Consider the following 17,818-nt stretch of genomic DNA (forward strand, 5'->3'; position numbering starts at 1 on the left):
AATCGGCTCTCGAGGAGACTAGGACCGAAGTACGTTGACAGAGGGTTTAGTGGCACTGAAAGTCGGCTTCTGGGAAGACTAGGACTAGGAGTGTGATCACCGGTAAGAGAAAGAGAAGGGGAGGAGTTGCTCTTAGAGAGGTCTTCTAGAGAGAACTTAGATCATCTTAGAGATGTTGTTGTTGTATGTGAATGGGTGTGTTAGAATGAGAGGAGAAGGTGTTTATATAGGGAAGAAAAAGAAGAGTGAAATGATGAGTGGAAGAAAAATAATGAAAGTAGATCTAAGTTCACTTGTAAAATATGGAAAAGATAGAGAAAAGATGAAATGAAAGCAAAGCATGAAGGTGCAGCAACATGGAAGTGGTGATGATCTATTAAAGAGATTGTAGAAGAAAAATATATCCAAGGAAAAAGAGAAAAGCATCTAGCTTTCTTCATGTGGGTAGGAAACATGAACATGTGAATATTGAGCTGGTTTTAGGTCAGTTTCTGCCCCTTTATTCCTTCAATTATTTCTCCAACAAGACTTCATTATATGCCTTCGTCTTCTTCATATGAAATGTTCCACTATGAGTGTAGATCATCCTGACAAATTTTCAGATTTTTATTTCATGTGGTTGGGCCGAAAATGCTGCTGGACCTCTTACAGGTCCAGTTTTCCAGTTTTGCTTCTGTAGAAAATTGGGCTGATTGTTTGAAGGCCTTCCACTCAAAAAACCTCTTGCACTCTTCATAAGAAATGATCCTTGGGCTGTCTAGAATGGATCTGGAAAGTTTCAGTACATTTCGATTTCATTTGGTTAGTCTGCCACCCCTCCTTCCTTGTTTAGCTCGGTTTCTCCTAGCCGAAGTAGGAAAATGTGCTAAAGTTGACTTTTCATGTTTCCATGCTTCCATGCTTCCATAGTAGGCTTTATTTAGCCTCAAAATATATATTTCGAGCTTGTCGACAATATATAGCTTGAGCCACTGACATTGGCTCAATTTCTCCAACACATGCCTTGTCAGGCCAAAATGTTCATTTTGGGTCCAAACACTCTCCTTCTCTTTCTCTTAGCGGTGATCACACTCCTAGTCCTAGTCTTCTCAGAAGCCGACTTTCAGTGCCACCAAACCCTCTGTCAACGTACTTCGGTCCTAGTCTCCTCGGGAGCCGACGGTAGTGCCGCGACCACAACGGTTACAGAACCAGCCAAGCAAGGGTAACGCCCTAGCAACCCAGCTAAGCTAAAGTCACGCTTTAGCAAGATCTCAACATTTCCCGGTGATTTCGCTCTGCTCAATCTGCAATATTGAGTATCGATTGTGTTAACAAGAAGAAACTTCAGCAAAGTCCTCGCCACGAGGCAGAAAGAATCCCCATGACGAGGTTGGTGCTCTCCTCGTCTACAATCGCTTGAAAAGAAGTCAGGTCAAGGGACATCCCCGACGACCGCACCCGAATGGTGCTGGCACGCCCGCGCAGAAAAGAGACTGTTGACCAGCTGCAGCAAAATTGGAGCCAAACAGTATTATTGAAACATTGATATATTTTTACTTTCCTTTCCTGTACCAACCAAACATCGGAAGGGAAATCAAATAGTATTTCCTAAATGCTTTCCCTGCTTTACCAAACACAGGCAATGAAATCTGACAGGAACTTCAGTTTCCCTTCCCCACAGGAAAGACAAGGGAATTGATTTCCCTTCCGTGAACCAAACGAGGCCCAAGTTCACGATCAAAGAAAGCTTCTCTATTATTCTTGGTCAGCTCTCGCTCGAGTTCGTATTTATTGGTGAGTCAATATCCAATCAAAATTTTTCATCACCAAGAAAAAAAAAAAAAAAAAAAACCGTTTTCTGACCACTCAGTATTAAAAAAATAAAAAACATAGTGATTCCGTGCTAATATCACGATGTCGTGCCGGCGCTCTCTGTTTCCAATCCCACTCCCCAACGGACCACGCATTTCGAAGAAACAAAATCACGTAGCAACACAAAGCCCAAATTACACATCCCAGCGGTGAACCACACGCGCTCAGCCGAAGAGTGATCATGTGTGCTGTAGTGGCTTACGGTTGCTGACTTGCTGCAAGAAAAACCCACCGAGGTGCCACGTCCCGAAGGGAGTCCCTATATATAGGATCCTCCGTGGCTCCACCTCCGAAAAGGCCAATTGCGATTCATCTTCTTCTTCGCTCATCTCTCTCTCTCTCGCGAAGACACGTCTCTTCGCCTCCTTCGTTCTCTTCCTCATTCTTCTGGTAATGCCTCTCTCTCTCTCTCTCTCTCTGTTTTAGGACTGCGTTACTTTGTTTGTTGCGAATAATATCATTTTTCTTTCCTATTCAGTTCGTTATTTTCAGATTGTTTAGCATTTTCGATCTCCCTCGCATCACTTTGTTTTCTGGATTCGTATTTGATTTAGGTTTTCTTTGCTGTGATTGAAAGTTTATTGAAAAGTTGCATGCTTATGTGTTCGTGTTCTGTGTTCTGTGTTATGTGTATATATGCTATTTTATTGTTGATTTGTGAAAATCCGGTGAGAATTTCAACTGCTAGACTCTATTGTATTGGAGAAGTATGATGTTGTTCATTTACTGAAATTTCGCAGTTGATTATGTTGGCAAAACTGTACATTTACTGGACTAGGTTTAGTGATAGAGGAGGGGAAAGAGAGGAAGGTGTTTGTGCAATTTTGGTTGGATTGGAAATAGTGTAGAAATTAGAAACCGATTGAAGAAGTTTTGGGGTATAAAATATGTGCCTACTTGTGGATGTGTGTGTTTGCTTTGGTTTCTAGTATTGAAATTCTTTAGAATCTATTCTCTTGTCTATAGAGTAACATGTAATGTGAATCTGTGATGCATTTTTTTAAAATAGCTTTATTAGCTTTGGTATTATAAATGACTTTTGGAATATTTTGCGGACCTTTTGTGCTGTAATTTTGATGAGTATATAGTTTCAGGGCAAATTTATTTTATCAACCATGTTTCAATTTCTATTCACGCTGTTTTGGATTTTTTAGTGACCTGAGAATTTTGAGGATTTACATTGTGTAGCCTAGTTATGGTTGTCATGATTAGTGAATTTGACAGCCTTTTGCTAAGTACACCAATGGAGTCAGATGAGGAGCACAGGACTGTTCAAGGAATGTCTCCCGAGTATGGTGCAATTTTCATGTCAAGCAGTTTTACAAAAGATGAATGTTTTAGACGAAGACTGTTTGGCCTTCCATCTGGACAAGGCCCATTTGTAAAGCAGATCAAAAGTGGAATGATTTTATTTCTCTTTGAATTTGAGAAGAGAGAACTCCATGGTGTATTCCAGGCATCCTCTGATGGTAGAATGAATATTGTTTCTAATGCATGGAGTAGATCAGGAAAGAAGTTTCCTGCTCAGGTACAAGTAATTTATGGTTATATTTAGGCCCAATTTCTTAGCTGAAAGAATTCTATGCATTCTCTAACTTTCAGTGAAAGAATTCATTACATCTTTAATGTTTTAGTTTACTACATCTTTTAATTTTTCTTCACATTTTCTTTATCTAGGTGAGAGTCAACCCAATTTGGCATTGTCATCCACTTCCAGAATCTGAGTTTGGTGACGCTATCAAAGAAAACTATTTTTCAAAATGGAAATTCAATTTTGGTCTTTCCAAAGCTCAGGTCTTCTACTTTCCTTTTGTGTCTGACCTATACAGGATTAAGAATTGTCATTTTATAGGCTTGTGTCATGCATATATGTAGGTTTGGAGGCTTCTAATGTTGTTTAATTTGCGAAAATTGAAAAGTCCACATCCTCAGAGAGCACTAGCTAGAAATACTGCTGCACAACCGGTGGACATTTATCGAGAACTTGATGATGGCAGATTATCAAGTGATAAAGTGGGTAATCTACATAAAGTGGACAATACGCTTCGGTCGATCATCCAGAGCAGGTATCTTGAACACCTGCCAGGCAAAGTTGAAAGAGATGATGCTAAGTTTGGGAATGGAGTTAATGTGGATTTTGAACACAGGGCATTGTCATCAACTGAGCATACTAGGTCAGGCCAAAATGGAAGATGTGATGGCAGCCTGGCAATGTGTGGAAGGGAAGGAAGTGTCAGTCACTTGGATGGTCCTTTTTATTCTGGAATGCCTCTTCAAGAAACATATTCTTTGGTTCAAGATAAAAAAACTTCTAGCCATCAGATGGAGCTGCCAATCACTGGCCACTCTTATGCAGCATCTCGTGGAGATGCAATTATTACGAGCATTCTTCCCTATGATCCTGATGATCCTAGTTTGAACCTTGCACATTCTCGATTAGTTGGAAATTATGATTCTGTTCAAGACTGTGATGGCCAGAATGGCATTCCTGCGGTGAGGAATGAAGTAAATCCCTCGTACACAGAGACAAATGGACTAAATCAAAGCCTAGAAGACATTTCTAAGGTTGATGTTCGCAGATCACTTTCAGCCATCAATATTACTCCTTTTCCAGGGGCAACATCTTCAGCAGAAATGGCTATTTACTATTCAAAGTCCTCTTTAGCTCCTGAATCTTTATCAGAATTTGGAAGTAATGGGAGGGACGGGCCTTCCTCTTATCCCCTTAGCCCCAGTAATTATCCTTCCTTTCTGGTTGAACGGAGGCATCCTGTAGCAATACAAAATAAACCAGTGCATGAAATAGGACCATTTACTGCAAATGTAACTTCATTAGAGGAGATACAGTGCCAGTCACCATGCCGCACTCATTCTGCTGACCTTGAGAGTGTGGACTACCACGACTGTAAATGTTCTGATAGAATGCTGTGTTCAGATCTTCTGGAAAACAGAAGTAGTGTGTTCTCTCGCCTGAGATTCAATAACCCTGGATGGTGTCTGGAAAACCTTGGACATCTTGGCCACGAGGAAGATGTTAAAGACACGTCATCAGTGGATGAAGTCATGGAAATGTTGAGCGAGAGTCACTACCCCTGGATGGAAAGTGAAAAATCTAAACTGCATAAGAGACGACAAGGTAATGCAGAGAAGTCTAGGAATTTGAAGCAGACTGCTGTGAAGTCTGAGTTGGAAATGATTCCAGAGAAGGCAAACACAGCTTCTGCTTCACCAACTGGAGATAAAGATGATCAAAGCAGTAAAAAGACACTGTTTGTGGACTTCAAGCGGCGGAGTGATTTGCGAAAAGTCGATAGCAATACTAATGGGGAAAGTGCTGGAAGCGAGGGATTGTTAGGTGGGCAGTGCAAGAGAAGGAAGTTAATCAGGCCTAACTTCAGTGAGAATGAGCCACGTGATAACAAAAGCTATAATAGAAGTCATTTTATGAATTCACCAGGATCAGCCCAAGAATGTCGTAGTTGTGAAGATGCTGGTGGCAAGAAAAGGAAGCTGGCTAAGCCAAATTTCAGAGAGAACAAGTCATCTCAGGAATCATCTGCGCAATGTTCTATTGGTGAAGATGCTGGTGGCAAGAGAAGGAAGCTGGCTAGGCCAAATTTCGGAGAAAATGAGTCATCTTTAATATCCTCGCCACAATGTTCTGTTGGTGAAGCTGCTGGTGGAAGTTGCGGGTCTTTTGTTGGAAGCCAAGGTAAGTCGTTATTACAAGATGCAGAATCTTCACACGACAATGAGAAGATCGATACTGAATGTGTTTCTAAATATGAACGAGAAATTATAGTAGAAAGTTCTGGGGGTTCTCCCAAAATTGGAGATGATAGTGGAAAGGGGTGTTTGCATGCCTATCCTGGAAATTCTTGTCTGAACTTACAAGCATCAGTCGATGAATCTTCTTTTTGTGAAGATGCTAATTGTAAGAAGAAGTTAGTTGGGCCAGACTTCAGAGAGAATGAGCTATTCCAAGTGTCGCCACATGAATGTTCTAGTGGTGAATATGCTGGTGAAAATTATGAGGTATTGGTTGGAAGCCACGGTAACATTGATGCTCAAAGATGTCCAACATTCAAGATGGAAACTAAACTAGAAAGCTCTGGGGAGTCTCTCAAAATTGGAGATGAAAGTGGAAAGGATCCTGTGCATGATGTTGGCAGCCAAATTGCCATCGTCCCTTCCAAAGATGATATTCTTAATGCACAGGAAGACTTGGATCACAAGGACCCTATGGTGTTGTCTCGAGATGGTCATCAGCCCAGTCAGTCCACCGTGCTAGAGTCAGCTTCTCAACTCAAGACAAATGGATTTTCTGAATTTGAAAGTGACAGAGGCAGTGAACTGGAGATGCTTACAAGGGTTGAATTTTCTCCAAACATAGCTGGCAATGGTGGCTCCAGGAAGCAGAACTCTGACTCACCAAGAGTATCTGAAAACATCTCTAATCGCGTGGATGCGGGTATGATAAATTATCAACACGGATCCAGTACTGAGCAGGGTCAGGCATCTTGCAACTCCAACCAGCATGATTCACTTAAACAGGAAGGGTTCGGGAATGACGTGCTGGAGGCTGTGGAGTTTGGTGATAATGTTGCTAGTGATTACACTTCAAGAGAAAGAGAAATAGACATTAAACTAGAAAGCTTTGTGGATTCTGTCAAAAGTGGAGATGAAAATGGAATGGAGAGCGTGCAGGTTGGTATTCTTAGTGCACTGGAAGACTCTATACTTACCAGGTTGTCTGAAGACTTTCCCGAGACCGATCAGATAACTGTGCTAGAGTCAGCTACGCAACCTAAGACGAATTCTGGAACAAGTAATGGATTTTCTGAAATCGAAGCTGACAGAGGCAGTGAACTGCAGGTGCTTCCAATAGTTGAACGTTGTCCAAACACAAACGCTTCCAATCGTGCAGATGCAAGTATGGTAAATAACCAACAAGGAGTCAATTCTGAGCAGTTGCAGACGTCTTGCAACTCCAACAATCACAGATCACATCAAGAGCATGGATCCAAACATAATGTGCAAGAGAGCATGGAGTTCGGCGATAATGAGGCAATTGATGACACTGTAAGAGAAAACAAGAGGCAATGGAGTATTTTAACAGCTAGATTGCAGCTTGTTAAGAGGGCACAACAACAATGACAAGTACCTGACTTTTTGTGAACCGAGTCATTGCAGCTGATCAAGTTCTGAAGATAGCTGGTGGAAGCATGAATGCTGCTGTCCTCTTGGTATGATCAGAACTTTTTTCTTGAAAGTTTTGGCTCTGACCTGAAATTCTTCTGCGCTTCTGCGTGGATTTGGAGAAGCATGAAGCATGAATATGCTGTCTTTTGCGTAATGATCACCATTTTCTTGTCAAGCTTTGAGCTTCAGAAGCTTTTTTTTGGAGCTTCTGCGGATAGATATGGAGTCTTTTGCTACTGATAGAGGCACTGGTCATCAGCTTCAGCAAAAGCAATTAACACCAATATCTGATTTTGCCATCCGGTGAAGGATGAAATTCTTTGTGTTGGGTGTACTGGGTTTGGAGACTAGGGGTTGGTTTTGAGTCCGCTGACTTGTATGTCATCTATGGTCAAGGTCTTTTTACCTAGTGGTCGTCTGTAGATGAAAGTTCATTTCTTTGTTTGAATATACATGACGTTTGCAACTGGTTCAATTTTTTTTTTTTTAATGTTTCTTTTAGTTCTGTAACTTTCTGGGGCAAATTCATGGCTGTAATTACAATCGCCCTTTTATACTACATTATGGATTCTATAAATATCTGTGTGTGTGTAACTGTGTGTGTGTGTGTATATATATATATATATATATAAAGTATTTATAATTCCTTTCATTTTCATAATACAATCATGTAAGAGTTAGTCCCTCTCTCGCTTTATTTAAAAAAATAATAATAATACAATCATGTAAAAATATTATTATGACAAAATAAGATAATATGAATATTATGAAACTTTAATGTTCATTCTCCTTTCACCTATATCGTATGCATCACATGGGCATGAGATTTTATTATTAATGAAGGAGGAAAAATCACACTTGTGACAATAAAATTTGATTATAAATCATATTCTCAAAAAAAAAAAAAAAATTTGATTATGAATCAGTTGGTTGAGACGTTGAGTGATGAAAATTTTGTGGCCTTTGTCGATCATAGTTTGATATACGCCAAGTCGAGTAAACATTATAAGGTGATTTATTCATTTGCTCACAAAGTTAAGAATTTTATTTTACCACAAGGCTCATATGAACATTAAAAATTCAAATTTTTAGTTAAATAGCGTCTCAAGATGCACAGATATTGTAGAAATTTTTTGATATCCAAGCTGTGTTCGATACAGATACAACTCGAATACATTGTGGATTGTTGTTAGTACTTGTTACTTGTTAGACATATGATTCATGGGGGAGATAAAAAGATGCATCATATTCGTGCTCCTATGATACGTTAACTGAATTTAAAAAATTTATTTATAACTTAGATATAACAAGGGAAAAAATGATAACAAATGTCATATATACATGTTTTAAGTAAATATTTTGAGTTGTTCTAAAAAATAAAAAAGTAAATATTTTGAGAATTTTTAAAAATTCAAACTTGAAATCTCTTCACAAAACATTGAATCGAGATTGTTACTTGTTAATAACTAGTTACATTTCAAGGGATAAAAAATGAAATACTGTATTTGACTGTAAAAAAAGGTTCTCCTTTTTGCGAGGGAGACAAATGCCTGCCAAAAAAGCGAGGGAGACTAGTCATTAGTTCATTACACAAAATCGAAATCTTGACTGCATTCCGATCCGACTGTAATAACCTCGATTTTCAATCGAGCAATACTTGGCGGCAGTTTTATTCAATGAAGTATTCATTTCGATTTGGTGGAGAATAATTTTACGTCAAATCTCAATTGTTATTGTTGTAGCAAGGATTAATCAAATTTCCCCTACATTAATAATCAAATCCTATATTTCTGGTTTTAACACAAAGTAGTGGCAATCACTTTGTTAAAAAAAAAAATGGAGGCGTGCTATGTGTTTCAAGCATTAAGTAAAGTAGTGCGACACTAGTTTGCTTTTTATTATACAATTGTATAGGATTGGTGGTATACCAGCTTTGGAGGAAGAAGAACAAAAAAAAATCCATTTTTTCTCTCGTTCTCTCTTTCTGCCGAAACAACACCAGAAAAAGTCTGAAGATTTTCTCCAAGCTTGTTCTCGCTCCACAGGCCTTCGATCGACCCCAGACCACGTTCCACAGCTTCAACTTGATCTTGCGCAGCTGCAGGAGGCAGCCTTGCGCCGCAGAACGGTCGGAAACGGCGGCGGAAGTCCGGTTAGTTTTAAGCCCGTTTTAGTTCCAAGCTCGATAACTCGTGCTTCCGGCCACCGATCCTTGCCAAACTGCATCCTCGTGCTTCCCTCAACCTCCTGAAGCCCCCAGAATCAGCCTTGCATGGCGGCGCATCCCGTAGCAGCAACTACAAGTCAACCCCGCCAAGAACGAGACCGGAACTATCGATCCAAATATCTTGAGCTACAGGACGTCGTTTTGAGTAATTCTTGAACCAGTGAGTTCTTCTTGAGTTTCTTAACAACTCTTCAGAAGGAATCGAAGCCTTAAATTGAAGTTTTGACGTCGAAATCGAGCCTTGCCGGATTCTGCAAAATTCTGGAATTTTTCCGACCACCGAAGCTTTCGATCGGTATATCTCGAGCTACAGACCATATTTTTCTGTGATTATTGAACCAGTGTGTTCTTCTTGAGTTTCTTAACAACTATTCAGAAGGAATCGAAGCCTTAAATTGACGTTTTTACGTCGAATTGGAGCTCGCCGTTTTCTGCAGTTTCTTGCCGGATTCTGGAAATTTTCCAGTCACCTCGACTGTTCTAGGTAATTTCCGACTACTTCCTTTCGTTTTAAGACTTCATGCTAGTTATGAAAGTGGATCATCTCGTCATTTGGAACAAGTTTGTAGTTGACGACTTTTGCATCGGAGGTGGTTGACCTGCGTTGACCTCCGCGTTGACCGCCCACTGACCGCCCCTTGTGGCGGCGCATTCGACCATATTTTGAATTTTTATTATCTAGGCTATGTTCTACGCATCCATACGAGCGTTTTGATATATTACAAGGTCATGTTAGAAAAAGTTGATAAATAGTGGATTTACGTTTTTACGTTACTATTTAACGTTTTTACGTTTTATCTTAAGTTTACGATCTGCGAAGATCTGACCATCGGTTTTACTTCAAATTTAGATATGTTGATCGTATGACTGTCCCGATGACTTTGTGTGGTCACGGGCGAAGATCCGACCGTTGGATCTTCGTATAAATGTGAAATAGTGATTTGGAGGGCGATTCGTGAGAATCTGACCGTCGGATTATAGTATAAATTTGTGGAGATGTTTGTAAGGACGATTCAGGAAGATCCGACCGTTGGATCTTCGTGATAATTTTGGAGGATGATCCTAAGGGCAATCCGTGAGGATCTGACCGTTAGATCATCGCGTAATTTCGATCCGACCGTTGGATCATCATTAATTTAGAATCCGACCGTTGGATTGTTGTATATGTGTGGTTTATGAATGATTGCTAAGTTAAGATCGTATCTGACTAGGTGATTGACGGTTTAAGTTGGTGGACGATTGTGGATCGTATTTTGAGCTGTTAAGAAGACGCAGCTGGATTAGAGGTGAGTAAACCTCACATGGTTCATATTACGAACCGAATATAATTAATTGATTTTTTTTGTCGTAATTGTGTGGAAATTGTTTATGAAATAAAGATTTGTTTTGAAATAATATGAACTTGATCAACTACGGTTCATAGGGCTGCGGCTCACAGGTAAGAAAATGAATTTAAGTATAAAATGAATTTATATTTTTAATGCGTGTGAACTATAGTTGGTATTAATAGGCATTCCTGTGCGAATGTCTATGTATATATATTATTTACGTGAAATAATATGTATTGTTGGAGTTGTGAAATATTATGTATTGTTGGAGTTATGTTGAGTTTATTGTTAAGAAACAATATATTGTGAGAGGTATTGAGTTTATTGTTGAGAAACAATATATTGTGAGGGGTATTGAGTTTATTGTTGAGAAACAATATATTGAGAGAGATGTTGAGTTTTATTGTTGAGGAACAATAAATTGTTGTGATCTGTGGAGATCAATAGGTCACGGGGTGACCATGGCATACTATCAGCGACCCACGCTCTCGCGCCGGGTAGGTGGAACTGATAGTATTAAATCGTGAACCACGCTCTCGCGCCGGGTAGGTGGAAACGATCAGTTAGAGCTCTAGTCTGTCTGCCAATTGTTGAGTGGTGTTGTGAGGGAAATGTTGAGGTTACTTGAGACTGTGAGTGGTCATGTATGAGTGATGTTGAGGTTACTTGAGACTGTGAGGGGTCTTATGTGAGAAGTGTTGAGGATACTTGAGTCTTTTAAGAATGAGTTCTTAAAAGAGAGCCTCAAGAGTATCCTTCCTTTTATGGTGATTGTGTTGAGTTATAATAATTGTAAAGAAATAAATCAACAATTCTTTCTTGTTTACTCATACTGGCTGTAAAAAGCTTACCGGGTTTTGTGTTGTTGCAACTCCCGGTACACTATTCAAATTGTGTAGCGGGTAATCCTACAGGACAGGAGAACCAGGACGGTGATCGTGCGGTTAGAGCAATTGTTAGAGTTTTACAGCAATTGTAAGTTGTGAGGTGTGTTATGCTCATTTGAGCTTTACAATATATTGTGAGAGTGAATTGTAATAATGAACTCGAAGTTTCGAGATTTGGATTTTGTAAGTGTAATTATTCAGGTTTCGGATTTGAATTTTATTATTCAAAATTCGGAGCGTGACACCGACCCACTTGAAAATCAGAATCTCAGCTCCGTCGGGAATCGATTGTAATTTCATATGAGCAGTTATTCACTTCCCATTCCAATAATAAGGGAAAAATGATAACTGCTGTCATACATACTAGTGCCTCTAAAATTGAATTAAAAAATTTATTTATAAAGTAGATATAATAAGGGGAAAATGATAACTAAAGTCATATAAATATATATTAATATATATGTGTGTGTGTGATTTACTCAAAACAATTTTGAGAATTTTAAAGACCTGAACTTAAAAATATCGTCACAAAAAATTGAACCGACGTTGTTTATAGCTATTCTAAAAATAAAATAAAAAAAACCAAAAAAGAGGAAACAAAAAAAGGAAATTGTTTTGACTGAAAAAAAAGTTAGGATTTGCGAGGGAGACAAATGCTTGCCAAAAAAGCGAGGGAGACTAGTCATTAGTTCATTACACAAAATCGAAATCTTGACTGGATTCCGGTCACTCCCACCTGAAAATCAGAATCTCAGCTCCGTCCGGAATCGACTGTAATTTCATCTGTGCAGTTATTCACTTCCCATTCCAATAAATCCAGAATCTCTGCTTTCTTCCTCACTCCCCTGAATCTCTCACTCTCTTCTCTCTCTGCTCACTTCCGATGAAATCCGATTCCCGCAACCCAAAATGCTGAGAAGCATCCGGTCGCGGCGGCCCCACCGCCCCCGTTACGGCGTGTACATCTGCGCCGTGATCTCCGCCCTCCTCCTCCTCATCTCCGTCTCTCTCCTCTACACCCGCCTCTCTCACTCCCAGTCCCACCACTTCAACTACCGCCACCCTTCCCCCATCTCCCAAAACGACGACGTTTCCCTCTCCAACCCCCTCATCTCCGACGACGCCACCGCCGCCGTCACCACCATCCCCGCCGACGACAAGATCGACGAGCTCGACGAGGTCGTCGTCGACGACGCCCCCAGAGACGACGAATTGGACGACGAAGACGATCCCCAGTCGGAAAAATCTCAGGGATCCTCTGGGTTTTTCTTCGATCATGTCGGCGGGGTTATCAGAAGAGGCTTGAATAAGCGAAAGATTGAAGATTGGGACGAAGATTACAGTGGGTTTAGTGTAGGGTTGGGCGCGGTGGATAAAAGCATCGTGGCGTTTGGGTCGGACGACGTGCCGGTGGATATGGAGGTGAGGAGGAGGATGACTGAGGTGGCGGGTGTGGAGGACGCGCTGATGGTGAAGGTGGGGAAGAGGGTTTCGCCGCTGAGGGAGGGGTGGGGGGAGTGGTTTGATAAGAAGAGTGATTTTCTGAGGAGGGATAAGATGTTCAAGTCCAATTTGGAGCTGTTGAACCCTCTGCATAACCCAATGCTGCAAGACCCCGATGCCGTCGGGGTTTCCGGGTTAACTAAGGGAGACAAGGCCGTGCAGAAGTGGTGGCTGAGTCACTTTAAGAAGGTGCCGTTTCGGAGGAGGAAGGAGAGTGGTGGTGGTGGTGAGAGTGGGAAGAAGGAGAGTGGCGGCGGAGATGGTGGTGTGAATGTGAGTGGGAGAGGTGTGGGAGTGGAGTTGAGTGAGGTTGAGAGAGCTGAGAGGAAGACTTTGGATGAGAATGGAGGTAAAGTTTTGATTCCCGGTGGGAATGGGAATGCTAGTAGTGATAGGAATTCGTCGAATGTTGGTAATGCAAGTGAGGCAGCAGGTGGGAGAACTGTTGAACAGATTAGTGAATCGGTTAACGTTAGTGGAATTAAGAATGAGTTTTCGGGTCTTATTTATGCGGATGGCAAGAGATGGGGTTTCTATCCCGATTTGGATCCCTATTTGTCGTTTACGGATTTTATGGATGCGTTTTTTAGCAAGGGGTGTGATTTGAGGGTGTTTATGGTGTGGAATTCTCCAGCTTGGATGTTTAGTGTTCGGCACCAGCGGGGGCTTGAGAGTTTACTCTCCCATCATCGACATGCCTGTGTTGTGCTGTTTTCTGAGACAATTGAGCTTGATTTCTTTAAAAATAGCTTTGTAAAAGACGGGTACTTTCTGAAACTTTGCTTATTTTCCTTCATTTGTTCGATAGTGTGCTAATCCACATTGTGTACTGAGGCGATCTTTTTCAATAGTTACAAAGTTGCTGTTGCTATGCCAAATCTTGACGAGTTACTAAAGGGTACACCTACTCATATATTTGCTTCTGCCTGGTTCGAATGGAGAAAGACAAAGCATTATGCTACTCATTACAGTGAGCTTATCCGCCTTGCTGCTCTTTACAAGTAAGCTTTGATCAGTTGCATAGAGATCTTTATAAGGGGTAGGGGTAGTGAGTTATTTGACTTGACTTCGAACTATACTGAACTTTTATTGGTAAACATGCACAAAAATACCTAGCTGTAGATGTTGAACTTATAATACTTCTAAAGATCATGTACAAATAGTCATTATTTTCTTGATTTACTTTATGGGTGTTAAATTTTGACATGATCCATGCAAACATGTCAAATATGAAATGCCAAGGCTCTACATTTGTAGTTCTTATCATAAGGGTAAAATAGGTTCCATGTGATAAAGGCTGCAGTAGGATCTGTAATACTTAATTTTAACTGCATATCACATTCAACTTTTGGAAGAAGGTTTCAAAAGTTCAGATAGGGATGTTAACCTTAGGGCTAAAGGTTACTATGTACCAACTAAGCATGGATCTCTGTGGCAAATCTTTTGTAAAAATAGGATTAGGATATTACAACTTGGCATTTTAAGTTATTACAGTTGTATCAGATTATAACTTTGTCTCTTATCAAATTGTTCTGAGTCTTAAATTTTCTTGTACTCATTCTGTTGCTTTTCTTTCGAATACAACCTGGTTGCTTTTCTGAGTCTTAAAGAAGACTATCTAGCCATTAATTGGTTGATACACAAACTACAGCCTTTATGCAACTTTGGAGTAGATGAAAATAACTATGGATAGGTTGTTGATCCTTGATTATAACCCTATGAAATCCATTCAGCTGAATAGCTACAGGTCAGAAATTAAAATTCAATTTGAAGAAGAGTGGATATTCTGAAATCCATTCAGCTGAATAGCTACAGGTCAGAAATTAAAATTCAATTTGAAGAAGAGTGGATATTCCCTGATGAACATCTCCTTGGAATCTTTGCTCGTCTGTTGAATTCTTAGTTTCAGAAGTTTCATTCTATCTACCATACTTAACCTTATTTTTCCACTTAATTAAGTATAGCCCCTAACATAATTTCTGATAGAATCACTTGGTATGTAATTTGTATTGGATTCCAGATGCTGATGCATGTCTTGAATAGGATAGTGCACCAACTGTAATTTTTGTTATTTTAACACACTTTTTATTTATTCATTTATCTAAATGTCTATCTAACTTAAATTGTTGTTTTGTGTTGCCTTTCCAGATACGGCGGAATATTTCTTGATTCTGATATTATAGTTCTGAAATCACTATCTTCACTCAGCAATTGTGTTGGTAAAGAGGATAGACTAGCAGGAGGTTCTTTGAATGGTGCTGTAATGGCATTTAAAAGGAAAAGGTAATAATCTGAATTCATCTCTAATAGCGGGAAATCATTTGAATTAGACTTTTTATGACAGGGTCCTTTTTTCTCTTTTGTGATTTGTAAATCAGCTTTTCTATGGATTGCAGAATTCTTATTCCCGCCTCTTTAACCTCATCTCTCCTAGTGCTTTAGGATTTCATAAACAGAAATCATTATTACTCTGTAATTTCTCCCCTGACATTGCACTGCCCCAACAGTGTTTTCCATCAATACTAGGGTGGAAGACGTAACAGGTTTAGGGAATCAGCAGTATGGTTTAAAAGAATTACTTCTAGGTTCTAGATATCTTTGTGTGTGTGTGTGTGTGTTTTTGTGTTTTAATAGATTTACTTCTAGGTACTACATATATATATATATATATATATATATATATATATATATATATATATATATATATATATACACATATGTGTGTGTATATATGTATATATATACACATATATGTGTGTATATATGTATATATATATGTGCGGAGCCGTTCGAGAGTGGACGTCCGCAACCCAGAAAAAGTGCGGACGTCGCTGCTCCGGCCTCGATCGACGGGCGACGGCGCGGCGCGGCTCACCGGAGGGAGGCCAGGGGTCGTGCGGAGGGATCTGCGGTCGGGTGGAGTCGCCGGCGACGGGTTTTGGGTGCTGCACAGAACCTGCAGTTGCAGGTGAGGTGGCTGCCCAGAAACCGGCAAGCCCGACCTCCTCCGACCTCGAATGGTGCCCAGAACGGTCCGGGACGCCTCCGGCCTCCCTCCTGCAAGCCCCGCGCCACCGTCGCCGCCTGCTGCGTCGACGTCCGCACTTTAGCGACAGTGCGGACGTCCGCCCTTGATCGGTCCTGTATATATGTGTATATATGTGTTCTACAACAAATTGGGTAGCAAGATGCAGAAACAATCAATATGAAACCTTTTGGATATAAGAACTTTTTTATTCTCTCTATTGCAGCCTCTTTGTTATGGAGTGCTTGAAAGAGTTTTATATGACATATGATGATACTCGTTTAAGATGGAATGGAGCTGATCTTTTGACAAGAGTTGCACGGAGGTTTTTGACTATTCGTAATAAATCCGTTAGACAGATGGAGCTGAACATGCTACCTTCTTTCACATTTTTCCCAATTGCTCCTCAGAATATCTCAAGGTACTCTTCTGATTTCTTGCTTTCTATATGTTTTAGGCTTGATGTGGTGGGCGTATTTTATTGAGATGTTATCCAGGGCATGAGTGTCATCTTTTGTTTTTCTTCTTATGTCTTTTTGTTTGTATCTTGTCTTTAAAGAAGAAAACAGTAAGATTCTATGCTACTATTCTGAAACATGCATCACTACATAAGTAGATTTTGCAAGGATGATAGTAGTTTGAGTTGATGAGGGTTCTTAGAGAAGATCAACAAAAGTAAAACGTATAATATTACTATTCTGAAACTATTGTCAGAATGCATGTTTTCCGGTTTCCACCCCAGTCTTTCAGTTTAACAGCACTTCCCTAGCTTGATCCCCCCATTTAGCTGACAGGTGAATAATCAGGGTTGCAAATGGTCTGAGCTCAAGCTCAATCATATTTCATATAGGAAGGTAGGTAGCATATGTTGTGATTAATTGATTATGCTACAATTCGCCTTGACCAAAACATGGTGCAAGTTGAATTTGTCTTTTTACTCACTGATGGCATGCAAGTTCGCGAGCTTGCACATGCATCTAGCATGTCTATCTGTATGCAATTACCCAGGCTAGTGAGACTAGAAACTTGTTTTATTTAGACTTTTTTGTATCATTACATGCGAGTTAGGCAACGGATATGTGATCTAACTGGTTATGTAGTCTGGGAAAATCATATATTGAACTTTTTGTCCTTCTATATAGTCATCAATTTTGTTTCACTTTCTCTCATGCACTTTCCTATCACTAAACCTGATTGAAATGCAAACAGATATTTCACTGCACCTACAACTGAGACCGAAAAAGCTCAACAAGATGTTCTGTTCAGAAAAATTCTGAATGAGTCCTTCACATTCCATTTTTGGAATAGCTTTACATCTTCTCTGATTCCAGAGCCAGAGAGCCTTGCTACCAGGCTTATTGATCACCGCTGTATCCGATGTTCTGACGTGTTGTGAATCTGTACAATTCCTCTGTTGGGTCAATACTGAAGGGTCCAGAAAAAATACAAGCTTATCAAGTATTCCCTTATCTCTGAGCTTATCCCTGAGCTCATGACCTTTTGTCTGTTCCGAAAGAAGGTCATGTGTCCTCTTTGTATGCTCATGCTGATGCAAAAATCAGTTTTAAGAAAATGCAGGCGACCTGTTGTAACTTTGGAAGTTAGTAGCTTAGGTATTTGTTTTTGAGCCGATGCCTTTCTTCCTAGAATAGAGTCTGGCTAAAAATTTTGATTGCAATATTTGCTTATCATATCGGTGTCACAAATGTTACACCGGTATTGAAGAGACTATTTGTGCAACTTACTAGTCAATATCAAATATAGAAAGATGTCTTATTCTTTTGTAATTTTC

General features: G+C 40.0%; 2 protein-coding genes across 2 annotated transcripts; both read left to right on the plus strand.

The window, feature by feature from the left end:
- Window positions 1-2,118: 2,118 nt before the first annotated feature.
- On the plus strand, window positions 2,119-7,531 carry LOC133728902 (uncharacterized). The gene is made up of 4 exons (XM_062156350.1): window positions 2,119-2,244; window positions 3,043-3,382; window positions 3,532-3,648; window positions 3,730-7,531. Exons 2-4 carry the CDS (start codon window positions 3,050-3,052, stop codon window positions 7,009-7,011), a joined length of 3,732 nt encoding a protein of 1,243 aa, XP_062012334.1. The 5' UTR covers window positions 2,119-2,244; window positions 3,043-3,049; the 3' UTR covers window positions 7,012-7,531.
- A 4,592-nt stretch (window positions 7,532-12,123) lies between these two features.
- On the plus strand, window positions 12,124-17,813 carry LOC133728903 (uncharacterized protein At4g19900). Its single transcript, XM_062156351.1, has 5 exons — window positions 12,124-13,765; window positions 13,853-14,002; window positions 15,150-15,284; window positions 16,253-16,447; window positions 17,236-17,813. Exons 1-5 carry the CDS (start codon window positions 12,408-12,410, stop codon window positions 17,420-17,422), a joined length of 2,025 nt encoding a protein of 674 aa, XP_062012335.1. The 5' UTR covers window positions 12,124-12,407; the 3' UTR covers window positions 17,423-17,813.
- Window positions 17,814-17,818: the final 5 nt, after the last annotated feature.

The sequence above is a fragment of the Rosa rugosa genome, chromosome 2 (genome assembly GCF_958449725.1).
Source record: "Rosa rugosa chromosome 2, drRosRugo1.1, whole genome shotgun sequence".
Lineage (NCBI taxonomy): Eukaryota > Viridiplantae > Streptophyta > Magnoliopsida > Rosales > Rosaceae > Rosa > Rosa rugosa.

Bases quoted from the DNA above. Each gene is read 5' to 3' on its own strand.
- LOC133728902 (XM_062156350.1), top strand. From the start codon at position 3,050: ATGGTTGTCATGATTAGTGAATTTGACAGCCTTTTGCTAAGTACACCA. The intron at 3,383-3,531 runs GTACAAGTAATT...TTCTTTATCTAG, and splicing joins GAAAGAAGTTTCCTGCTCAG to GTGAGAGTCAACCCAATTTG. The intron at 3,649-3,729 runs GTCTTCTACTTT...GCATATATGTAG, and splicing joins TTGGTCTTTCCAAAGCTCAG to GTTTGGAGGCTTCTAATGTT.
- LOC133728903 (XM_062156351.1), top strand. From the start codon at position 12,408: ATGCTGAGAAGCATCCGGTCGCGGCGGCCCCACCGCCCCCGTTACGGC. The intron at 13,766-13,852 runs GTACTTTCTGAA...CTTTTTCAATAG, and splicing joins AATAGCTTTGTAAAAGACGG to TTACAAAGTTGCTGTTGCTA. The intron at 16,448-17,235 runs GTACTCTTCTGA...AAATGCAAACAG, and splicing joins GCTCCTCAGAATATCTCAAG to ATATTTCACTGCACCTACAA.